At 42.2% G+C, this 18,526-nt stretch overlaps 1 protein-coding gene and 1 pseudogene across 3 annotated transcripts in view; both read right to left on the bottom strand.

Moving 5' to 3' along the window:
- The window catches only part of PHF8 (PHD finger protein 8), a 107,482-nt gene that overhangs the window by 53,219 nt on the left and 35,737 nt on the right, over nt 1–18,526 (bottom strand). For 2 of the 3 annotated variants that reach the window (XM_062183955.1, XM_062183953.1), the window contains exons 9-14: nt 11,357–11,444; nt 10,628–10,734; nt 8,844–8,935; nt 3,225–3,314; nt 1,100–1,402; nt 233–336 (exon numbers count right to left, since the gene is read on the bottom strand). In XM_062183955.1, coding sequence (XP_062039939.1) covers nt 233–336; nt 1,100–1,402; nt 3,225–3,314; nt 8,844–8,935; nt 10,628–10,734; nt 11,357–11,444 — 784 coding nt within the window. The remainder of the gene's footprint in view (nt 1–232; nt 337–1,099; nt 1,403–3,224; nt 3,315–8,843; nt 8,936–10,627; nt 10,735–11,356; nt 11,445–18,526) is intronic. The other variant, XM_062183954.1, reaches the window with a different exon arrangement.
- Nucleotides 9,816–10,402, bottom strand: LOC133753804 (transmembrane protein 258-like; annotated as a pseudogene).

Raw genomic sequence — 18,526 nt, 5'->3', positions numbered from 1 at the left:
CAAGCATGCCATACCACTTCTTATTTATCCCAGTGGTTATTACTATCTTGATGAAACTTCTAGAACTTATATAATATTCTTCTCAAGACTTCCAATTATACTGCAATTCAATTACAATGCCCCTACCCTAACCCCTCTACCACCCATGTCTTAACACCTAGGTTCCAATTTTGTGCCCTATCTTAGGTAATTGTCAGTCCCATTATTTCTGTGCTCCTTCTTACCACCTCACCTGCCATTAGACATCAAAACAGCCAATGGGCTCTCATTCCCATCAAGGTCCAGGTCTGGCGAGTCATCCTCCGAGTCATTCAAGCAGGTACCAGCAATGTTGAACTGCAGAAGGAGGAGGCTCAGTTGTCAGCAGTCTGAGACTCCCATCTCAATAACGATGGTCAGTTCCCTCTGGTTTCACTCGTTGAGTTCACTGTCAAAACCATCTGAACCAAGGCCTTCTGCTCTGTTTCCCTCCCTTTCCCACCCTCCAAACATCACAGAAGCACGAGGCTGAGAATGAGTGAGTGGCTCCGGGGAAACCTGTCAATCTTGTGAAACACGTTCTCTAAGAGGGTGGGGGCAGCTTCAGATGCCTAGAGAGGGCACCAAAATATTGAGGCAAGGTAGAACCCTGAGAGAGGGCTTTTCTAAAGGACTTATTTAAAATTCTAACCTGATATTCATATGCAATGTTCTCAAATCCCATTCCATCTGGGAATTTCAAGATTCAACTCAAGTGTCTTGTTTTCTGAAGAGCCCCTGACCATCTTCTATACCTCAAACCCCTCTATGTGTGTCACAGAGTCTCACAGGTACCCTTGACTGTGGCATCTATAGCACTTCGTTGCAATCATTTGTTTTGATGCCTATCTTTCTCACTAGCCTATCATATGAGACTCTTGAGAGTTATGCCCACAGCACCTATCACAGTGCCCAGCACAGAAAAGGTCTCAATAAATGCCTGGTAAATGAGTGGGACTGGTAGCCAAACACCAGGGGCCCTACGGGAGGTGGGAGCAAGACAGGAAAGCCTGTCTTTTTGAAACCCTGCTCTTCCAAGGGACCCAAAAGGGTTGGGCTGAACCCATGGGTCCGCACCCACCTTTGCTTTCTGGAAAGAGCCTGTCTTCAGTGCCTGATGATTGTATGTATCCATGAGATTATAGCTCAATTGGCCAGCAGGCCCCAAGGGTGAACTCTCCTTGCCCTTTTGCTCTTCCTTCTTGAAGAGTTCCTTGGGCTTCAGGCCTTTCTTCTTTGAACCACTTTTGGAGGGCAGTGACAGCCTGGAAATGGATACTGAAGTGGAATGGGCTGGCCTGTTTAAGGGAATGGAGCCGGCTGGGAAGATCCTCTGCAGCCCAAAGATATTGCTCGTCTTCCCAACGTTCTGTTGGAAGATGTCCTACAAGAGTATTAGTACATGAGGGGGTTAGCGCTTACTCAAAGATTCTCTCTATACTAAGAGCAGAGGTCTGAAGTGGTTTATAGATACTCTACAAATGCACACCCTAGTTTTTGTACAGTGATTCATCAAGAATTTATTGGGTGGCATTTCTTAACCCAGCCATGGACAAGTGTGAAGACGAGCAAAGAAAAAGTCCAGTAATGCTGTCAAAATTGGAGAGAAAACACTCCAAGAGTAGCTGACATGAAACAGAAAATAATCAAGTACAAAACTGTGGTTCAAACTCTAAGAACTACAAGATTTGAGAGAAGGAGAGATGTTCTAGTCCTAATTTTGCTACTAGCTAGCTAAATCTATGACCTCAGGAAAGTTATCTGACCTCTTTATGGTTGTTTGCTCAGTTGTAAAATTAAAGGACTAGATTCTAAAGGTGATTTCCAAAGATGTTCTATGGCTCCTAACCTAGCTTCTTGAAAGAAACCCTGGAGACCCTAAGCAGATAGAAAGTATATAAAAGGAACAAGGCCTCCCATCATCACTGTGTTCAAAGCAGCTATTCTGATTTGTTATATATATATATTGGGTTTCCATGTGAAATCTCATTTGTAAAAGAGGAGTCCAGTGCTGTAAAAAATTTTAAAGCCAATGGATCAGATATGGTCTATATCTAAGTCCTCTTCCAACCAGCCCAAAGTTCTGTTTATAAGGCTGATTTAAGTAGAAAGAGCTGGAGAAAAGGTAAACCTTTCCTGAAGGATTTTGACAGCTGGAAATGGAGGAAAATAAGGTAGTGGGGGAGTGGACACTGTAAGCTACAGTTATAGGCAGTGAAACACTCTTCAAGCAGTGAGGCTAGAAGCTTAACTCCCCAGTAGCTCACTGTATCTATCATTCAGCAAGGATTATATCTAGGTATTAAATGGAACTTGACAGTTCCTAAGCTAAACGAAAGTTGAAACATACTAAGTCCAATTCTCCTCTGGTGCCTCTGCTACTTCACCATCCCACACTGAGTTCTCTCTTTGCTACAAAGTCTATTAATAACAACAGCTCACATTTATTGAGTACTTACTCTGCCAGGCACTGTATGAGAGGCTCTACATATATTAGCTGTTAATCCCAACAAAACTTTGAAAGGTTAGTAAAGTTGGTTCCCACTTTACAGATGAGTAAACTGAGACTCTGAAAGACTTGCAAGTGATAGAGTAGGAACCAGAATCCAGGTTTCTCTGAGTCTCTTACCACTATACCTTACTGCCTTGTGGTATATGCCACCTGCTGAAACATGGCTTTGTAATCATCTGCAACCCGAGAGAACTGTCATTTTGTAGAATGCAGAGACTGAATCAAAATATTAACAACAACAGCTACAACTAGTACCACCGCTGCCGCCACCACCGCCCACCACTACCACCATGACCCATCATGATTTATTAAGGATTTATTGTGTGCCAAACACTATATTTGACACTCAACCCACATTACCTTATGCAATTCTCTTAACAATCCTTGAGTAGATACAATTATCCCCATTTAAGAGATGAAGAAACTGAGGCTCAAGAGAGGTTAACTTTGCTTAGGCTCCTCAAACAGACTGTAAGTTCACTGTGCACAGGCACTGTATTATTTATGTATCCTTAGAGGGTAGCCCAATGTGTAGAACACATTTGAAGCACATAATAATCATTTGAATGAACAAATAGGTTGCTTGATGGGATTTTCCCAATCCTTCCTCTGGGCTCTCATGTCAACTGCAGAAACCTGACCTGCCATTTGAGCCTTGAGCCCAAATGCCTTTCCCCTTTCCCATGCTTCTTACTTCAACCAGGCGAATCTCCCTAGCCAGATCTTTAATGAGCTGTACAGTCCGTACTGTCTCCGGGATCTCATCCTCATGGTCTGGAAGAGCCTGTCAAATAAGAGGCATGAGAAAGAGACCCACAAGTAAATAAACAACTGATTTCAATAAATGTGTCAATCAACAAATGATACTGGATCAATTAGAAATCTATGTACAAAAAGAAAAAAACAAAAAGACACAAGAACGTTGATCTAGATCTTACACACAATGGCTCATGGATCTAAAAATAAAAATTATAAACCCATTATTTTTAGAAGAGAGTAGAAAACCTTTGGGACCTTCAGTTAGGCAAAGATTTCATAGGATATAAAAAACATCAACAAGCAAAGAAAAAAGTGATAAATTAGACATATTAAAAAACTCTCTGAAAAATCTCCACTACTTTACCATCAATGCTACTTTTAAGACAAGCTAAAGGGGCTGGTGCTGTGGTGTAGTGGTTAAAGCCATTGCCTGCAGTGCTGCATCCCATATGGGTACCAGTTCAAGCCCCAGCTGCTCCACTTCCGGTCCAGCTCTCTGCTATGGCCTGGGAAAGCAGTGGAAGATGGCCCGTGTCCCTGGGCCCCTGCACCCACATGGGAGAACCAGAAGAAGCTCCTGGTCCCTGGCTTCGGATCAGCCCAGCTCCAGCCATTGCGGCCATTTGGGGAGTGAACCAGCCGAAGGAAGACTTATCTCTCTGTGTGTCTCTGCTTCTCTGTAATCCTGCCTTTCAAATAAATAAATAAATCTTTAAAAAAAAAAAACACACAAGCTACAGACTGAGAGAAAATATTTACCAAATATATCTGCTAAAGGACAGTATCAAGAGGTGTAAGGAACTTAATTGTGGGCTGGAGCTACACCGCTCAAAAAATTAAGGACCTGTCTCCTTGTAACTCTGCCTTTCGAATAAACAAACACATCTTTAAAAAAATCAAGGACCTAAGGGAGATGAGTGGGGACAAAATGGCCTCTGCGCTTTAGAAGACAGAACTCAGTACTCAGCAGCTACAGGCCTATACCTAGCTCAACTGTAAACTGGGTGATAACGTGTCAGTTATCTCTCTTTTAAATTTATTTTCCATCTTTTTAATATGAAGATTTATATTTTATGTAGATCTGAAACTTTTTCTTTGTCATTTCTTCTGCTACTTTTCACGTTACTTTTGCATCCAGAGGATGGAAAAAACTTCCTCAGCATTCCCTTGCTTCTCAAGGTTTGAGTCTTTTTTTTTTTTCATTTAACTCCTCTAATCTATCTGGAATTTATTTTGGTGGTTGGATCAGGGGCCAAGAATCTATGTGACCCAGCATAACTTTAATGGCTCCCTCCCTCCCCTCTAAGACCTGGGCTCAGGAAAAGTGAGGAAGCAAGTGCTTCCCAAGACAGACAGTATACTTCACAGACTTCTTCCGTGAGCATGGGCTCCTCAGAAATGTCTTACTCTCCTTCAGTTCCATTTGATCACACTGCTTGGGGCCATCCCTTGGTTCTTAACCAAGGGCATGAGTACTTTCTACCCATGCAACTCCTTTTTTGGTATTCCTGGGGACCCAATCATGGTGAACTTCCATTCATGGGATGGGCTCAGTGATCAAACTCAAGGAAACCACACCTATAAAGTGTTCAGAAACAGAGTCACAGGCTAAGGCCCATGTACAGGTGAGTGCAGGGAGCAAGGGAAGGCCTAAAATGTGAAGGCCAAGAATATCTATGGGAAAGTCTGGTAACAAGAAATGGGAGACTGTGTGGGATAAGCCTGCAATGGCTGAAAGGTCTCCTTAGGACAATGAAGTAGCTACCTGAAGTCCAAGTGTACATATTGATATTTCTTCTGTTTTCTTGGATTTCATAAACTTGCTTGTTTTTAAAGGATTTATTTATTTATTTTAAAGTCAGAGTTACACAGAGAGAAGGCGAGGCAGAGAGAGAGAGAGAGAGAGAGAGAGAGAGAGAGAGAGAGGTCTTCCATCCACTAGTTCACTGCCCAGATGGCCACAATGGCCAGAGCTGAGCTGATCTGAAGCTGGGAGCCAGGAGCTTCTTCTGGGTCTCCCACACGGGTGCAGGAGCCCAAAGACTTGGGCCATCTTCTACCGCTTTCTCAGGCCACAGCAGAGAGCTGGATCAGAAGTGGAACAGCTGGGACTCGAACCAGCACCCATATGGGATGCTGGCACTGCAGACAGAGGCTTTACCCGCTACTCCACAGCACCGGGCCCCACTTGCTTGCTTTTTAAGAACTCAACATTTTGGGGTAGGCACTCTGTTACAGCAGGTTAAGTTGCCTCTTGATATACCGGCACTCCATAATGCAGGCTCAAGTCTAGGCTCCTCTGCTTCTGAGCCAGCTACCTGAGAATGGGCCTGGGGAAACAGCGGATGGTGTCTCAATTACTTGAATTCCTGCCACCCATGTGGGAGACCCAGATAGAGTTCCTGGTTTCGGGCTTCAACCTGACCCAACCCTAGCTATTGCAGGCATTTGGGGAGTGAACCAGTAGATAGAACATTAATCTCTCTCTCTTTCTCTCTCTTCCTCCCTCCCTCCCTGTCACTCTCCCTCTCAAATATATAACTTTAATAAAGAAAGAAATGGGAGATATGTAGGTTAAACCTGCAATAGCTGAGAAGTCTCTTTAGGGCACTGAATGCAGGGGGAGGAATCTATAGGGTACATGCAGCCTAAGCATAAACACTCATATTTCTTCCATTTTCTTGCATTCCACAAACTTGGTTTTTTTTGGATATTTTTTTAAAAATTCATTTGAGAAGAGGAGTTACAAACAGAGAGAGAGAGACACAGAGAAAGAGGTCTTCCAACTGTTGGTTCACTCTTCAAATGGCCATAATAGCCGGGGCTGGGCCAATCTGAAGCCAGGAGCCAGGAGCTTCTTCCAGGTCTCCCACGTGAGTGCAGGGCCCAAGCACTTGGGTCAGCTTATACTGCTTTCCCAAGCCATGAGCAGGGAGCTAGATTGGAAGACGAGCAGTCAGGACTCAAACCGGCACTATATGGGATGCCAGTGCTGCAGGCAGAGGTTTAACCTACTATGCCACAGTACCAGCTCCATTTTGGAGCAGGCACTGTGGCACAGTGGGTTGTCTTTGCTTGCAATATTCACTTGCCATACTGAAGTGACAGTTTGTGTCCCAGCTCCTCCACTTCTGACCCAGCTTCCTGCTAATGCAGCCTGGAAACCAGCAAATATGTCTCAAGTACCTAGAGTCGCTGCCACCCACATGAAAGACTTGGATGGAGTTCTAGGTTCCTGGCTTTGGACTGGCTCAGCACTGGCTGTTGCAGCCATTTGGGGAGTGAATCAGCAGATAGAAGATATCTTTCTCTCTCGCCCTCTCTCTCTCTCTCTCTCCACCCCCCCACACTTTTCAAGTAGATGAAAATAAACAATTTTAAAAACATTTGGAAAAGATAATCCATTCATATGGTTCAAAAAAACAACATGGGCCTTCGCTGCAGTGCAGCAGGTTAAACCACCACCTGCAACAATGGTATCCCATATGAACACCAGATCAAGTTCTGGCTGCTCCACTTAATTTAGCTCCCTGTTAATGTGCCTTGGGAAGCAGTGGAAGATGGTGCACATATTTGGGCCCCTGCCTGCCATGTGGGAGACCTGGATGGAGTTCCAGGCTCCTGGTTTCGGCTTGGCACAGCTCTGGCTATTATGGCCATTTAGGGAGCAAACCAGGAATGGAAAAATCTCTCTGTCTCCCCCCTATGTAACTCTTTCTTTGAAATAAATGAATATTTTTTAAAAGCAAATAATATGAAAAAATATCAGAGTGCCTAGTTTCAATCCCCAGCTCTGCCTCCTAATTCCAGTTTCTTGCCAATGAAGATCCTGGAAGGCAGCAGATGATGGTTCAAGTAGTTGCATCCTTGCTAGCACATGGGAGATCTGGATTGAGTTCCTAGCTCCCAGTTTTAGCCTGGCCTTATCCTGGCAATGGCAAGCATTTGGGGAGTTAATCAGCAGATGAGAATGCTTTGCACTCACTCATGCTCTCTGAATCCCTACCTCTCAAATGTGTGTGTGTGTGTGTGTGTAAAAGATAACTTGTGAAAGGTCTCATCCTACCTTGTCCCTACCATCACCTCCATAAACTAACCCACAAATAAATACTTCCTTTGTTTTTATATTCCTCCAGATGTGTCTTCAGGTAAATACAAGCATATGCAAACATAATTCTTGCTTTTTCCTTTTTTGCATATAAAGTATGCAAAATACACATGGTTGGTTCTATGCCTTTAGTTGACAAATTCTGGAGATCTTTCAAATCAGTACATAAAAAGCTTTCTTATTGTCTCTCACAGCTGTTTAGTATTCAGTTGAATTGATGTTTATTGGCACATTTCTAAAAAGCCATTTTGGCAGTATGCATCAAGAACCTTACATTTTTTTTCATAAACTCTGATGTAATAACTGCACTTCCAGGAAATCTATCTAGAAGAAACAATCAAACAATGTGGGATAAAGACTAATGCATACAGATAATTATTGTAAGACTCTCTATACCTCTTCCAAATAAATAATTAAAAGGACACAATAACAAGTAGTTAGGTAAGGATGATACAGTCCTACTAAAGTATATCATGTAATTATTAAATGCTCATGTTTATGAAAATTACAATAAGCCAATAGACTCAAACATAAAATTAGATTACAGCATGATTGCAATTATGTTTTTAAAATTCATATAGGAGAGCTGGTGTGGCGTAGCAGGTAAAGCCACTGCCTGCAATGCCTGCATCCTAGCTGCTCTACTTCTGATCCAGCTCCCTGCTAATAACCTAGAAAAAGCAGCAGAAGATGGTCCAAGTGCTTGGGATCCCACCACCTATGTGGGAGACCTGGAAGAAGCTCCTGGCTCCTGGCTTCAGTCTGGCCCAGTCCGGCCATTGTGGTCATCTGGGGAATAAACCAGTGGTTCTACTCTCTCTGTAACTCTGACTTTCAAACAAATAAATAAATCATTAAAAATAATTCATATAGAGGAAGACATTTGGGCCAGTAGGTAACCCAAGGATTAGGGCACTTGCATCCCATTATCAGAGTACCTCTGTTTGGAGCTTCAGCTCAGCTCCCACGTCTAGCTTCCTGGTAATATGTGCCCTGGGAGGCAACAGGTAATGGTTCAAGTAGTTGAATCCCTGCTACCCATGTAGGAAGCCTCGATTGAGTTTCCCACCCCCAGTTTCAGCCACAAGCCTGAATCATCATGGACATCTGGAAAGTCAACCAGTAAATGGGAGTTCCGTCTGTCTCTCAAATAAATAAAATTAAAAATAAACAAAACACATAAAATCAGAAATACAAGCATGTCCAAATATTAATAGTTCCCTATAAGTATTAAAATTACAGATGATGTTTTCCTATTTTATATTCTTTTTATTTGTCTAAAGTATGTATGCATTACTTTTTATGAGCTGAAAGAAAGGTTTAATAATGTAATCCAAGGAATCCTAGCCCAGTCCTCCACTCTTCTGCTTCTTCAAAGCACATGCCCAGAGACAATCCCTACAGGGGGCAGAACTCCCAAGGAGATAAAGAAATAGACATATTTACTTCTTTTCTTGTCCAGGCTCTAAAGGCCAAGTTCAGTGCTTTACCACCATGCACCAGGTAGGAGGCAGGGTGTCTCCTGTTCTGTCGCAAACCTAAAGAGGGAAAGAGGAAAGTAGAGTATCAGTGAAGCCCTGCAGGAAAGTAAATACAACTAGGGAAGTCATACAACTAGAGAAAATGCTCAGAGTTCTTGAGTACAACTCTAGATTTGAAGTTCTCTTAATGGTGTTCATTTACTGTGTATCTACTACATGTGAGGCATTTGATATCTTATTTAATCCTTATAACCACCCTACTGGGCAGGTATTATTATCTTCCTTTTGCAGTTCAGGAAACTGGGTTTCAGAGAAACAGATTTGACCAAGTGGCCACACCTAGTAAAGGCCAGAGCCAAGAGTGAAATCCTAATTGAATCTGAGGCCTCTGCTTCTTCCATTAAACTACTCTGCCAACTGGGTTTCAAAATGAGAACACTCAGGATGACCATGGTTGCTACATATAGGATGAGAAGGACCATTAACATAGAAGATGGATTAGCTGTGCTTGGTCTCACTTCAGGGGAAGGCTATTAGAACCAGATTTGGGCTTTATAAAGAATTCTCACGGCCGGTGCTGTGGTGCAGCGGGTTAAAGCCCTGGCCTGGAGCACCGGCATCCCATATGGGCACTGGTTCTAATACCAGCTGCTCCTCTTCCAATCCAGTTCTCTGCTATGGCCTGGGAAAGCAGCAGAAGATGGCCCAACACCTTGGGTCCCTGCACCCACGTGGGAGACCCAGATGAAGCTCCTGGCTCCTGGCTTCAGATCGGCTCAGCTCCGGCCATTGCAGTCATCTGGGGAGTAAACCAGAGGGACCTCTCTCTCTCTCTCTGGCTCTACCTCTCTCTGTAACTCTGTCTTTCAAAATAAATAAAATAAATCTTTAAAAAAAAGGAATTCCATGAAACCTCCTGGTTGGCATCCTTTGGAGCTCATATATAGATGCCAACCCAGAACAAGATGATGAGGGCAACACAGCTCATAAAGAACAAGGCCACCAAGGAGAAGAGATACTCTCCATAGATATCTCAAGTGCACATGGTAGGAATGACCTCATAAACAAAGAACCAAGTGGGGCTGGCGCTGTGGCACAGTAGGTTAATCTTCCACTTGCGGCACCTGCATCCATATGGGCACCAGTTCTAGTCCCAGTTGCTCCTCTTCCAATCCAGCTCTCTGCTATGGCCTGGGAAAGCAGTAGAAGATGGCCCAAGTCCTTGGGCCCCTCCATCCATATGGGAGACTCAGAAGAAGCTCCTAGCTCCTGGCTCCTGGCTTCGGATCGGCACAGCTCCAGCCATTGTGGCTATTTGGGGAGTGAACTAGCGGATGGAAGACCTCTCTCTCTGTCTCTCCCTCTCACTGTCAGTAACTCTACCTCTCAAATAAATAAATAAAATCTTAAAAAAAAAAAGAACCAAGTGAAGAACATGCCAGTGGCCAAAAGCACCATGGTCAGATGAGGGAAGATAGCCAGGTTCACTGGGCTGGTGTATCTGTTCACAGCCTTGAGCTCCATTTTCCCCAGAACAGGGTAAGCTATATGCCCACCACCAGAAGAAAGTGTCAACATAATGTTTTAATACACATAGGAGATCTTTGTGATGATGAATAGTACTGTATCTTGATCAAGTTGATAGTTACACATATTCATATTCTCTCTCTCTCTCTCTCTCTCTCTCTCACACACACACACACACACACACACACACAGTCAGGGGAGCAGGACATAACGGACCCATACCTCGAAAGATGTCTAGGATGTGCTTTCCCACATACCAACAAATGGTCTCAAAGTTGGGGAACTTAAAGAGGTCTGCTGTGCTCAGCCGCTTCTCAATCTCATAGGCTCTGGAAGAAAGAGGCATAACAAGGATCTATTTACTTAGCAATTACTACATACCAGGCATATTCTGGGTACTTTTATATATTATCTCTAATACTCAAAAGACCCCATAAAAGGGGCTAGTGGCATGATGCAGCTGGCTAAGCTATTGCCTGCAAAGCTGGCAACCTACATTGGAGTGCTGGTTTGAGTCTTGGCAGCTCTGCTTCCAATCCAGCTCCCTACTAATGTGCCTGGGAAAGCAACAAAAGATGGCCCTCTGCCACCTATGTGGGAAACCAGGATGGAGTTCCTCACTTTGGCCTGCCCTATCCCTAGCCATTGCAGATCTCTGTGTCTGCCTCTTTGTGTCACTGCCTTTAAAATATTTTTTTAAATAGGACCCTGTAAGATTTATATTTAGGAAACTTTGGAATCAAAGGTTACAATGTCTTGCCCAAGGTCACTTAACTAGTATGTGAGGAAAAGTTGTTAATCCTTAAACTGAACAGCATCAGGAACGAGGATCCATTTCCACCTGATCATCATGCCACCTTCTATGCTGCACTTCCTTACTCTAAGGAAGAGTCCAAGAACTCCAGCAGACAGGAGGGGCCAACTCAGGATCACCACAGCCTCAGGACTCACTTGAGCTGCATTTCAATATTAAGGCTATGTAAGAAATTCCCTCCAAAGGCAAGGCAGTCCACAGGGGTCAGCACAGCATGGATCCATCCTGCAGTGTAACAAAGCAAAAATTATAGTTGGTACAGGGCCTTTCTTCCTCTCTCCACAGCCCACTCAAGTCAACTCCAACTCCTGAAGAGCAGATGACTCAGAACTTTCTTAGTTAATACACTCTTTCAACACCCAGCCTGCCATCATTTATAATCCTGTATTGGACCAAAATATGGGGTTAATGCACTTCTGCCACCTCCCTCCTCTCCATTTCAAAATATTTCTGTTGCCTTACCATCCAATCTTTTGTCTCTAAGGACATCAACTCCTTCCTATAACTATTCCTGCTAACTCTAACCTGGCTAAAAAAAAGCTTTTGTGTTGATCAGACCTGAGTTCAAATTCTGCCATTTCCTAGGTAACTATCTACCTCACAGTGTGGTTGTGAAGCACACACCCAATTGGAACTCAATTATTCCTCTTACCCTTGACACTGTACCTCCTTCTGGGACCTTAAGATTTTTCTTCTTGGAGCCAGCACTGTGGTACCGTAGGTAAAAGCCACGGCCTGCAACACCAGCATCCCATAAGGGTGCCAGTTCAAGTCTTGGCTACTTCACTTCTAATCCAGCTCCCTGCTAATGCTCCTGGGAAAGCAACAGAAGATGGCCCAACTCCCTGGGGCCCCGTACCCACGTGAGAGACCCGGAAGAAGCTCCTGGTTCCTGGCTTCGGCCTGGCCCAGCCCCAGCCAATGTGGCCACTGGGGAGTGAACCAGCAAATGGAAGATCTGTCTCTCCTTTTCTCTGTAATTCTGTCTTTCAAATAAATAAATCCTTTAAAAATATTTTTATTCTTAAATCTCAAATTCATCTCCCTTTCTCTGTCTATCCATCCTACTAATGCTTTGGTTCAAATCCCTCACTGTCTCTCATCTAGGCTACTATAACAGCCTCTAAACTGGCTTCTGTATGCCAGTTGTTCTCAAGGTATGATTCAGGGAAACCTCATGCTCCCTGAGACTTTCAGAGAATATGAAAGGCCAAATCTATATTCATGATATTATTAAGAAGCAGCTCAAAAACACTGCCAAGACATGGGAGTACAGCAACAGCTTCTACTGGTATAAGTAATATCATACCCACAAGACACCAAGAAACCTGCAGGAACTCCAGCAACAAAAAATACAAAGCAACAGAGAAAGCAGTAATGTGGAAAAGGTGGTTGGTGATTAGAAAATTCTGTGGTGGGGCCAGCGCTGTGATGCAGTTGGTTAACGCCCTGGCCTGCAGTGCCGGCGTCCCATATGGGCGCCGGTTCTAGTTCTGGCTGCTCCTCTTCCAATCCAGCTCTCTGCTATGGCCTGGGAAAGCAGTAGAAGATGGCCCAAGACCTTGGGCCCCAGCACCCATGTGGGAGACCCAGAAGAAGCTCTTGGCTCCTGGCTTCAGGTCAGTGCAGCTCCAACCATTGTGGCCATCTGGGGATTGAACCATCGGACAGAAGACCTCTCTCTCTCTCTCTCTCTCTGCCTCTCGTAACTCTTTCAAATAAATAAATAAATCTTTTAAAAAAATTCTGTGGCAATCTAGTTTTAGTCTAAGTGAAACTGGGAACATAATAAAGATAACACAGCAGGAAGCACAAAGCTGCTCCCTCTTCTATCCTCATATTTTCATACAATAATTTCTTATGCATCAAATAGGAAAACACCATCCTCACACGAGCCATCAGATTTGGCCCAATTTTACCACCTGGCTTTGCACAGAAGACTGAAAATAATTGGCCATTTACCCACCTTGATATCTATTGCAATCTTTGTCTTTGTGTGATTTGATCTTTCTTCAGCTTCACAAAGAAGGCATATTATTTAAGGTTTCCCAGAATTTACACAGAAACTATTTCACTGTTTCGACTAGACTCAGAAGACACTTGTGGGGCCAGTGCTGTGGCATAGCAGGTAAAGCCACCACCTGCAGTGTCGACATCCCAAATAGGCACCAGTTCGAGTCCTGGCTGCTCCACTTCCAATCCAGCTCTCTGCTATGGCCTGGGAAAGCAGTAGAAGATGGCCCAAGTCCTTGGGCTCCTGTACCCACGTGGGAGACCTGGAAGAAGCTCCTGGCTCCTGGCTTCTGATTGGCTGAGTTCCAGCCATTGTAGTCAATTGGGGAATGAACCAACGGATGGAAGACCTCTCCCTCCCTCCCTCCCTCTCTCTCTCTGCCTCTCCTTCTCTCTGTAACTCTGACTTTCAAACAAATACATAAATCTTTAAAAAAAAAAAGACAACATTTGTTCCACTTTAAATTATATCTTAGGAGGCCCTTTGGAGATTGAAAGTAGAAATTTCCTGAGCATTCAAAAATCATGAAAAATCATGTGTTCAAAGGGGATCTTATCAAAACATTGATGGTCCTTGCTTAATTAAATTACTGGCTACAGGCAGGCACTGTGGCATAGTAGGCTAAGCCTCTGCTTGCGGCACTGGCATCCCTATGGGCGCCAGTTGAAGTCCCAGCTGCTCCTCTTCCAATACAGCTCTCTGCTTATGGCCTGGGAGAACAATGAAAGATGGCCCAAATACTTGGGTCCCTGCACCCGTGTGGGAGACCTGGAAGAAGCTTCTGGCTTCTGGCTTCATATTGACCCAGATCCTGCTGTTGCAGCCATTTGGGGAGTAAACCAATGGATGGAAGACCTCTGTCTCTCCCTGTCTATAACTCTGCCTCTTAAATAAATAAATAAATCTTTTTAAAAATTATACATGAATGGCTACAAGAAAACTAAATGCTTAAATCATTTTAATTTTAAATATAAATTCTGTAATGTGATTTTAGGATACTTTATATATATGTGAATGTATATACATGTACATATACGTATGTGTGTATACATATTACATATGGTTCCCTTATGCCATAAATGTTTTTCAGATTATATTAACATGCTGATTTAACATCACTCAAGATCACAGAAAATATATCAATGCTGCAACAAATTGAATCTTAGACCTAGTGTTCTGAGATGAAATGGCTTTGAACTGCCTCAATCAGAAAGACTAATAATTCCTATTAACATGTACATTGATCTCACATATAGAGAGGAAATCAGTATCAGGCAGAAATACAATTTAACAAGACTGCTTGACCTAATTAATAGATATTCAAAAAGCTCCTTTTTCTAGTTAGGAGTTGTGACCATGTGTTACCTCTTCCCTAAGTAATGAAGTGTTTCATAGTCAATTTGTGGTACAAGTATTGCTCTTGTTTTCCCTTGCTTATACTGGACATTGGGATGCCTACTCGTTAGTATTCATGTTTGCTGCCTAAGATAATTTATTCTAGACCTACACACATCCTTGAGATCAGGTGATTCTGTCCTTGCTAATGAAGTACTTCTGTATTTGACTGTAGGAAAAAAAGGTATTCTTTGTCTTTTTTACCGTCAACTTCTTGCAGGTATACCATGTTTCCCGAAGAGGACATGACATAATATTAAGGCAAAAACAGATTTGAGAATGCAGTCATTTTCTATTATCCTCAACACTAAAGATTTGCAAAATATAAAACAATGTAACGCTTCTCACTAAATGATTTTACTTGAAAGTTAATTTTCAAAAATACTAAAATTTGATAGGTTTATTATTTCTTCATGAATTAATACATATATGTTTAAAAATTTTGTTTTTGGAGCCTGTGTTGTGATGCAGCTGGTTAAGCCACCAACTGCAATGCCAGCATCTCATATGACCATGGCTTCAAATCCCAGCTGCTCCAATTCTGATCCAGCTCCCTGCTAATGTGCCTGGGAAAACAGCACAAGATGAGAAGATGGTCCAAGTGCTTGGGTCTCTGTACCCACATGGGAGACCCAGATGAAGCTAGCTCTTGGGTTCAGCCTGGATCAGCCCGAGCCATTGCAGCCATTTGGGGAGTGAACCAACAGATGGAAAATCTGTTTCCCTCACTCCTTGTAACTCTGCCTTTCAAATAAATAACACTTCAAGAAATAAAAAAAAAACTTGTTTTAATATATAGATTGATAAATATATACTACACAAGAAAATGTTCTTTTGTGTTTGCAATGATTTTTAAAAGTATACAGGAGGGGATTGGGGCTGTGGCATAGCGGGTAAAGCCACGGCCTGCAGTGCCAGTGTCCCATATGGGTGCTGCTTCAAGTCCCAGCTGCTCCACTTCTGATCTAGCTCTCCGCTATGGCATAGGAAAGTAGTGGAAGATGGCCCAAGTCCTTGGACCCCTGCACCTGTACGGAAGACCTGGAAGAAGCTCCTGGCTCCTGCCTTCAGATCAGTCCAGCTCCAGCCGTTGTGGCCAACTGGGGAGTGACCCGGCAGATACAAGACACCTCTCCTTCTTTTTCTCTTTCTCCCTCTCTCTCTGCCTCTCTGTAACTCTGCCTTTCAAATAAATAAATCTTTAAAAAAAGTATAAAGGAATACAAAATGTTTATAAACCATTGCTCTACACCAATCTAAAATCTATCATCCATATCCAATCCTAAGTGATCTATCTATAATGCATATCTCCCCATGTCATCCATTCCCTGTCTTAAAATTCTCCAATGAAATGTCTACCCGCAGGAGAATGAATACATTTTCATAAGCTTATATAATGGAAAACTATAAAGTGAAATGCATGAACTACAGTTGCATGTATCAACATGTACCTCACAGTCAATGTTCAGAGAATAAAGTTGAGAATAATATAATCAATGTGTCCATTTGTATAACATTTACAAACATGTGAAACAATAACATTGTTTAGTGAGGCATGTCTATGAAACAGATAAAAATGCATGAGAATAGAAAACACTAACTTCAGGACAATGGTTAGCTCTGAAAGGGAAGAATGATCGTGTAATTAAGAAGAGATTTTGTGGCTATGGCATAGCAGGTAAAGCCACCACCTGTGGTAAAGCCACCGCCTGCAGTGCCAGTGTCCCATATGGGCACCGGTTCAAGTCCTGGTTGCTCCATTTCCGATTCAGCTCTCTGCTATGGCCTAGGAAAGCAGTGGAAGATGGCCCAAGTCCTTGGACCCCTGAACCCACATGGGAGACCCAGAAGCAGCTCCTGGCTCCTTTCTTCAGATCAACACAGCTCCGGCCATTGCAGCCAAATGCGGAGTGGACCAGCGATGGAAGACTTCTCTCTCTCTCCCTCTCTCTCTCTCTCTCATTGCCTCTCCTTCTATGTGTAACTCTTTCAAATAAATAAGTATTTTTAAAAAAAGGAGTAGTATTATTGGAAAATTCAAATATATATGGCATATTTTATATTTTTAGTTAAATTATAAATACAATTATGTTATTCATTATATTTTTTGCTACATCTGAAATATTCCGTTAGAAATTAAATAAACAAACCACTGGCCTTTAATGGCTTTCAGCTTCATCCACTTCCAGCCTTGGCTCTTCAGGTTCTAGTAGTCATAAACTGCTTCACACAGCCTTGGTTCACTTGTGTCTTTCCCTATATCTTAACTGCCTTTCCTGCCTTCCTCTCCTAGGTCAATCCATACTCATCCTTCAAATATTACCCTTATAAGAAGATTTCCTGATCCCAGTGGAAAGAACGGGCCATCAAAGAAGGAGGTACCTTTCTCTGAAGGGAGGAGAGAACTTCTATTTTGACTATGGCCTTGTCTAAATAAGATTGGAGTTGGCAAACTCAAGAGGCTTCCATAGCCTTGGCAGCTCATGACAAGAGCCTCAGGTGGTTACTGACGTCATAAATAAGAGTGTCAATTGTTAAATCAACAACAGGAGTCACTGTGCACTTATTCCCCACGTAGGATCTCTGTCCTTAATGTGTTGTACTATGTGAATTAATGGTATAACTAGTACTCAAACAGTACTTTACACTTTGTGTTTCTGTGTGGGTGCAAACTGTTGAAATCTTTACTTAGTATATACTAAATTGATCTTCTGTATATAAAGATAATTGAAAATGAATCTTGATGTGAATGGGATGGGAGAGGGAGTGGGAGATGGGATGGTTGCAGGTGGGAGGGAGGTTATGGGGGAAAAAAGGCGCTATAATCCAAAAGTTTTACTTTGGAAATTTATATTTATTAAATAAAAGTTTAAAAAAAGATTTCCAAAAACCATTTGAGAAACCAAGTACTATTCTTTGTGCTTCCAAAACCTCTGGTGAATATCTCTATTGGTGTCACTGTGGTTATAAGAACATTATGCTGAAATGTCCTTTCGATCTATCCCTAGCACCTAGCCAAATGCTGAGACACAGAATTAACACTCAATGCTTATAGACCGAACATTTCTATCAAGACATAAATTAATCTAAATCAAATACGTAGTAGGCAAATTTCAATTCACTAAGCAGTTATCAAGTACCCAGAGCTGTCAAAAGATTCAAAGATGGGTAAATAAATGCCTAAGAATAGAAAACTTAATAGTTTTCTACATAGAGGATGCCTGGCTTAAACACATATTAAACATTCTACAAAATTAATAAAATCAAATCAATGCTATTTATACATGAACAGAAAAACAGATCTGTGCAACAGAATAAAAAATCCAAAATTATACAACATAATGTTAGAGATGGTAGAAAGAAAACTGATAATTTAAAGATAAATCAATAGCAATTACTCAATCTGAACATTAACAGAGAAAACAAAATGCTTAGGGACTTAAAGGACTAAAACAAAACACTTAACATTCATATAACCATCACTCTAAAAAAGAGAAGTTAACGTATTTGAAGAAATAATATTTAAAAAGTTCACAACTATGGCAAAAGACATACACCTACACATTCAAGAAGCTAAGTGAACATATACAGCGTTATAAACCCAAAGTAATACATGCCAAAACACATCCCAAACTGCTTAAAACTAAAGAAAAAGAAAAACAATTAGTGAAAGGAGTACTGAAAGACTCATTTATCTACAGGGGAAAAACAACTCAAAGGAAGCAATACAACATTCTTCAAGGGCTGAAAGATAAGAACCTATCAATCCAGAATTCTATATCCAGCAAAAATATACCTCAGGAGCAAAAGGGAAATCACGATACTTACAGATAAGGAAAATTAAGAAAATTTGCTGCAATCAGACCTACCATAAAACTCTAAACAGAAAAAATTACAA

Source organism: Lepus europaeus, chromosome X, assembly GCF_033115175.1.
Source record: "Lepus europaeus isolate LE1 chromosome X, mLepTim1.pri, whole genome shotgun sequence".
Lineage (NCBI taxonomy): Eukaryota > Metazoa > Chordata > Mammalia > Lagomorpha > Leporidae > Lepus > Lepus europaeus.
Note: the sequence above shows the minus strand (reverse complement) of the source record. Positions and strands in the feature narration are given on the sequence as shown.